This window comes from Numida meleagris, chromosome 20 (genome assembly GCF_002078875.1).
Source record: "Numida meleagris isolate 19003 breed g44 Domestic line chromosome 20, NumMel1.0, whole genome shotgun sequence".
Classification (NCBI taxonomy): domain Eukaryota; kingdom Metazoa; phylum Chordata; class Aves; order Galliformes; family Numididae; genus Numida; species Numida meleagris.
This window is the reverse complement of record NC_034428.1, coordinates 6,953,662-6,960,668: the sequence shown is the minus strand read 5'-3', so window position 1 is coordinate 6,960,668 and position 7,007 is coordinate 6,953,662. Positions and strand designations below refer to the sequence as shown.

At 48.3% G+C, this 7,007-nt stretch overlaps 1 protein-coding gene across 1 annotated transcript; it reads right to left on the bottom strand.

The window, feature by feature from the left end:
* DDOST (dolichyl-diphosphooligosaccharide--protein glycosyltransferase non-catalytic subunit) lies at positions 1,263 to 6,906 on the bottom strand. Its single transcript, XM_021417318.1, has 11 exons — positions 6,736 to 6,906; positions 6,067 to 6,177; positions 5,856 to 5,942; positions 5,243 to 5,346; positions 4,273 to 4,367; positions 3,916 to 4,009; positions 3,308 to 3,456; positions 2,896 to 3,043; positions 2,461 to 2,581; positions 2,210 to 2,316; positions 1,263 to 1,738 (listed from the first exon to the last, which is right to left on the bottom strand). Exons 1-11 carry the CDS (start codon positions 6,869 to 6,871, stop codon positions 1,589 to 1,591), a joined length of 1,302 nt encoding a protein of 433 aa, XP_021272993.1. The 5' UTR covers positions 6,872 to 6,906; the 3' UTR covers positions 1,263 to 1,588.

The following is a 7,007-nucleotide window of genomic DNA, read 5'->3' as shown; positions in this document are numbered from 1 at the left end:
CAAAGCGCCCCGCCCCCACCGCCAAGCAGCGCCGCCCGTCGCAAAGCGCTGCCCGGCCGTCGCTCGGCGCCCCCGCGTCGACCACTGGGGTGACCCTCACGGTGTTCGTGCACCCACCAGTTCCCTTCTGCGGCATAGCGCTAGCCTCACTGGGCTTCGGGAGGTGTCCCTCAGCCCTCCTGCTCAGAGCCCCTCAGTGCACCTTTTGGGGACCCCACTGTGCAACATTCAGTGCGTTCCAGTGCAGTTGGTGCGTGTATGGGACGTCCCGAAGGTACTCTTCTGTTGCTGCCTATCATCCCAGTCCCTTTGAGACTCCACGGGCACCTCTCCGTGCCTTTGAGTCCCCCAGTGCCCCAGGCTGGTTTCTGGGGTATCCTGCACTTATCCGTGTGCATTTAAGGTGGCCCAGAACATTCCAGATGCATTTTAGGAGCTCCCACAACGCACGGGGCAAATGTCAGTTTGCTCAGCTGCAATCCAGGTGCTTTTCCAAGTGCCCCATACACCCCTGGGTCGCTTTTGAAGCATCCAAGAATGCAGCGTGGAGTCAGTATTCAGGAAGGCTGGTTTGCCTCAAAAAACGTATGCAAGGGCTGCCCCATGCTCTCCCGGGAAGCACTTTGGGAACATGAAAGGACATGAAGACCCTCAATGTCTCAAGGCAGTTGCCACTGTAACAGCTGGTGGAAGACTGGGCAAGAGGTGAAATTTTACCACCACGAGAGACCATGATGTCAGCCACAGCACCATGAAACACAACGAAGGCAAAATACCACTCACAAAGCAATTGTTTATCCCTTAAGCCGAAACTCATGGCCATGGAGGAAGAGCCCAAGCTCCACCACACAGCTAGGCAACAACAGGCATTTCCCCAGCACAATTTGATTTGTATTCCCCAAGTTTCTGTCACTTACTGAGCTCCAATCTACCCATGCCTCCCACAAGGCTGCAGGGTCAGCCAGAAAGGCTGCAGGCCTATTGCTCCCACATCAAGTTGTTTCTTCCCCCCCCCCCCCCACTGTGAAATATCAACGTTAAGTTGCTTGAGATTCATAAGAAGGCAAAGCGATTGCAGAGGGGTGTGCAAATGGGAAGGGCTGGTACCCTCAGGGGGTGGTTATGAAATCCCCACCTGCCCTGCACGTGCACCACCCCCAGAGCAGAGCTGAGTCATGGAAAAATACCAGCCCCAAAAGCAAAGCAGTGGATGAGGAGATAGGGCCAGCACTTCACAGTAATTGGCTCACTTCAACACAAAGTAAGAGGACTAAGAATTTATTTTGACAATGGAATTAATCTCAAACCAAAATTATTCCAACCAAGGGGCCAGGCAAACAAAACAGCAGCACTGTGAGCTAATCCAGGAATGATAACAGAGTTGTCACATTTCCACATTTGCAAACATTTTGACAACAGACTCACCACAAATATCTGGTTTATTTTCTCTATTATTAGTCAAACCATGTGTTTAAAAAAAAAAAAAAGAGATCACAACAGGGCTGGCACCCTCAGTTACAGTAAGGGCCCCCGAGTGCTGCCATCTGTGCATGGCACCAGGGAAAAGACTCTTCCTCCCATAGGGAGCTCAGTCGGATTTCTCCTTCTCCTTCATGTGCAGGAAGACAATGCTGAACATGAAGAGGCCCACCATCATGGAGAAGGCCCCAGCGTAGTATGGGTACGCCGAGGGGATGAAGCGTTCATACTGCGTGTGCTGGAGTGGCCGCACAGACACCTAGGGGGGAAAGCAGGCATTCTCTCTGAGTTTGGCAGCATACAAGGATAGATACAGTGTCCTGCACCCACCTCAAACTCCCTCCAAACCCCAGCACCTGTTACATTATGGAAAAGGCAAGTGAACTATTTGTTTTTAGGATGAAACCACATCCTTTAGCCAAAACAGAAAACCATCCTCAGTGTCCCATGTACCTTTACAGCTCCAAGCACTTGCTCAGTTCAAACCTCCATGACAGTAAGACAATGTCTATGTGGGCATTTACTGTAAATGTGTAACACTGGCCCAAAGAAGAGGTAACCACAGCCAGTTTTTTTGTGGAGCTCATTTCCAAATCTCAAGAATCAAATCAAAAGATAAAAAAAAAACAGAAGTACTGAAATTCATTGTACATTCAGGTACAACACAGCTCAGCAGTAACAACAAATATCCATTTTTTTTTCTTGTGTAATTAATTCCCACCATACTTACCTGGGTAGAGGAGTAGAGGTGAGTATAACCCAGGCGATTGTAGTCCACTTTAAACTGGAACACTCCATAGACATCCGGGAGCTTGAACCGCACACTGTATTTGCCACCTAAGAAAAAGATAGTGACAATGTTTAACTAGCACAAGCAATGGGAGAAGCTGTGAAAGCTTTCACAGGTCTTCCGGGTACAATGTCACCACACCAAGAGAGAAAACATCCCAACACAAGGCGTAAGAGGTGAGGGGAACCTACCGTTTCTCTTCAAGAAAGTTCTCACAAACGGATCGATGCGGACAAACTCCAGTTGAATATCATCTCCATCAAAGGGGATCCACTTCCCATCAGAAAGCTTTTCAATTACAATGCTGTACTCCTGGAACAAACCCACAACACATCAACAGGGGGCAGGAGAGATGCCTGGAAACAAACCTCGAGCCCAGCATATGACTATAGAAGGGATACAGCTCAAAGTGACAAATGAATTCTCCCTGTAGGTAAGTTTCCCCTCTGGTGAACACACTCTGGGTATCAGTAATCAAAGCAGCTCTCAACAGTCAAAGAATAAATATGTATGAATGTCGCAGGAGTGTGAAAATGGATCCAGCTATACTTTTCAGCTCCATGTTGCTTCCTGCCCACACAACAGAGGAGCACATTCCAAGCAAGCCACCCCATGCGCAGCCTCACCACAAGATCGGTGACGGTGTAGGCATTAGGAGGTGCAAGCTCTCCCACGCGGTGGTGTGACACAGCCCCAACGCGCAGCACGCCTTCTTCTTTGAACACCCAACGGGACAAGGCAACAGCCAGCTCATAATTACCAGTCTGTGAATACCTAGAAATGAAGGAAGGCAAAGAAAATATGACAACTGCTCTAAAAAATAAACTACATGCCAAAATCAAACCGAAGGAAGAGAAAGCTATCCTGAGTTAGAAAGAAGTGCTTTGGAGAGTAATTCTCAAGGCCAAAGGAACTTATCACACACTGCATTCAAGCTTTTTGCTCTTTCCTACAGCATGAATGTTTGTGGCCTATTTCCTTGATCATACAGCCCCCCCCAAATACGCCTCATGAAGGGATGCCAGAAGGCTAGCATACCGTTTGGAGCCAGGAGTAGCTTTCTGCACAGCAGAATTGAAGAAAGCATCACTAAAGAAATCCAGAGAGCCACTAAAAACAACACGAGCGTTGTTCCTTGCTTGGAGTCCTGCGATCAGAAGGGTGTTCTTCCCAACTGCATGTGGATACTGAAAAGGAGCACATTTAGAAGAGCATTTAGTCAATTTAAAGAAGAGTCAGACAATTTCCAAGTTATCTGATTTCATTATTGCCACAGGTTTGCTTTGAGATGGAGAAGTCTGACCACGGGTAGCATACTTCACAGTTCAGCAGAAGCCAAGAAACAGCTTACTACCCAGAATAACCAGGAAAGGAATTAACAATATTTTGCATCTACCCTCTGCTTGGGATGAAGCCACTTAAAGGAAGTATACTTTTGAAAAAGCAGCAGGCTAGATCAAAGTATCGTTCATGCTGGATGTTTTCCCACCAACAAAAAGCAAGGAGGAAGAAGATTCTTAAGGAGACACCAGGAAGCCTGACACTTTCAAAATCAACCAACAGATGAACCACGTAAGCATTCATTTCTCAGCGTTGTTGAAATCCAAAGGACTTGACTAAAGAAGAGAAAAAGTAATTGAATATACCTGAGTTATGGGTTTATCTGGGAAGAAAGAGTATGAGGTAGAAGAGCCAGTCAGGATATCCAGCACCAGTGGGTTGTCAGGATCAGCCACCATCCTTGTGAGGAGAAACACAATGAGTGGCATCAGTACCCAGAGCGAGGTGTAGACATCGACAGCTGCACAAGCCTCTTTATCCTTGGATGTGATTATACAGCTGCAGAACTTGCACACTTACAGAAATGAACTACTTCCTTGGTTATATCCGAAATCAAGGCAGATTGCTCCCACTACACTAACCCAACCCTTAGCTCGCATCAGCACCAAGGTTTTTGCACTGCTTCCCCCACAGCAGCCATCTGGCTGTGGTAGGTCACTTACCCAACTCCTCGGAAGAGGATGGGGTTCAGTGTCTTTTTCCCCACGATGGTGGGGGCCTTGAGGAGATTTTCAGCATCTGCTACTATAAGCGTGTGCTTGGAGGAAACAAGAGAGAGCTGCATAAATGCACTGCACAGGCAAATGCATTTATTTTCATGTCTTTTGGGTTTTAGAACAGCAAGCAACAGTTTCTCTATTTGAAAGTCAATTTTGTTTCTACAGGCCATCAAAACTAAACAGCTTTTGTATAAATGTTACAATCTCATTAAAAATCAGAAAAACAACCTTTTTGTTTAACTACTGCAAATTAAATACGCTGATACATTACGAAATATAAAATACTCTTTTTACAAAAATAGTAACGCTACAGCAGTTTACCTCTCTAAGTAGCTTACATCTTTAAAAGAGGACAATATCCATGTACTGCTTAAACAGTTTCTTTTAAATAAAAATTAATAAGAGTAAGTTCAGACCTTAACAGAGGGTTTTCACACTTAAGTACTGAATAAGAAGGGGAAAGAAAACATGGAAACATATATACTTCTACAAAGCTCTCAATAGCATCCAGAACGAAAAATTAACCTTCCTGCATCTTGAAGTGTCACATTTAAAGTTCTTCTTCTCAACCTACCACAAATAAACCAAACACACATTTCAGTGGGTGAAACAGACTCAGTGACACTGAATCTCCCCAGGGTAGCAGTAAGATCAAATCCAGGAAATTCAGAGAGATGGATTCAGGTCAGAGACACCCACACACACAGCGCTGCAGTACTGTGCCAGCACTCTGACTGCTGCACCACTGGATGCTGTTCAGCAACACTACTTTATGGCTTTATTGGGAACAAACTGGGACAGCAGAGAAAGGATGGAAGTAAGAAAGGAAAATAAGGACAGAAGTTTCATCTCTCAGTCTTTACATACACGTTCTCATTAACAAAACCCAATACATGCAGACAAAGATGCTCACCTGGCCCGGGTCTGATATATCATAGTTGTGATGGTCAATGACAGCTGTCCTTTCTTCATCAAACTCTATCCCACACTCGCTTCCTAGCTCCCGCAGTGGGTCACCTGAAAGGAGAACAGGATTCCATTACATGGCACGCTGAGAAGGACGCAACCCAGCCTCAACACTCAAAATACGTTCAGCTGAGAGTGACACATTCAGCACTCTACCAGCCAAACTCCGAGCAACGCAACCTCCCTTTGCTACATTCTCATTCAAAATGGAAGTAAAGGCTGGTTTCGTTTCTCACTCCAGGTCAATCATCCATTTTCTCAGAGCACAAACCTTGAGGTTCATAACAAGGAACTGTGCACATGAACCACATCTAATTACAGCTCTCACCCACAAATAATCAGAAAAAAAGACCTTTTTCCAAGCATTTCTGCAGCACGCCTGAGAAATGCAAAGCTGAAGGACTCTGCCTTAGGAGCCAATCAGATTATGTGTTTTTACCACTGCATTTATTTTTCAGGAGCTCTGAGGAAGATGATTGCACTGCCTGCTCTCTGCAGGTATGTGTGACAGCGGTGACACATGGCCATGTGCCCCATGGCCCAACAGGCACCACACTCACCAATGTCTGAGCTGGCGGCCACCAGGACACTGCCACCGCCGTCGATGAAAGCGGTGATGGTCTCCACATTGATGTTTCCTCCAAAATCTGCAAGCGCACGTCAACAGCTCATGACTCTGTCCCATGCCAGGACTTTGTTCTCCAAAACCACCCCAGAATGGCCTCAAGCCCCACCCTGAGGCACTGCTGAAGCACTTCCCTAGGGTCATACCTTCAATGGATGGCGAGAAGATGATCAGGTTGTCATAAAGGAACTCCCCGTACTTGATCAAGGAGAGGCCAGCATCATCCGCAGTCCGGAAGGTGAGCTCAAAGCCCCTGTCTGCAGCCAAGACACACAGAATCACGAAGGTTGGAGAAGACCACTAAGATAATCCAGTCCAACTGCCAACCCCACCCCAGCCACATCCCTTAGTGGGGCATCTCCGCAGTTCTTTAACAGCTCCAGGGACGGTCACCCCCCCCCCCCCCAGGGCAGCCTGTGCCAGTGTATCACCACTCTTTCAGAAAATAAGTTTTCCATAATATCTAACCTGAACCTCCCCTGGTGCAACTCAAGGCCATCACCTCTGGTCCTATCGCTGTTATGTGGGAGCAGAGGCCAGCCCCACCTCGCCACAACCTCCTTTCTGGAGTTGTGAGAGAGTGATGAAGTCTTCTCTCTCCAGACTGCCCCATCCCAGCTCCCTCAGCTGCCCCCCACAGCACTGTGCTCCAGACCCCTCGCAGCTCCGTTCCCCTCTCTGGACACACTCCTGTGCCTCGATGCCTTTCTTGTAGCGACGGGCCCAACCCTGCACACAACACTCGGGCCCTCGGGACACAGGGCCCTCGGGACACAGGGCCCCCGCGCTCTCCGCCTCCCCCCACTCCGCCCTACCCGCCAGACTGCGGAAGAAGAGAGAATGCGTGTCCCGCAGATTGCCGTTCTCCAGCAGCACCAAGGTGCGCGGCCCAGCCCCGGCCACCACCACCGCCGCCAGCAACCACCACAGCCGCACTGCGGCCGCCGCCATTTTCTAGCCAGCGCGGGGCGTCCTGGGAAAGAGGCGAGTGCAAGGAATCAGCCAATGGGCTCCAAGCGCAGCTCCCCGGCCGTCCAATCAGCGGCGGCCAGCTCCTCTCTGGAAACGGGAAAGAACGAAGGGGACA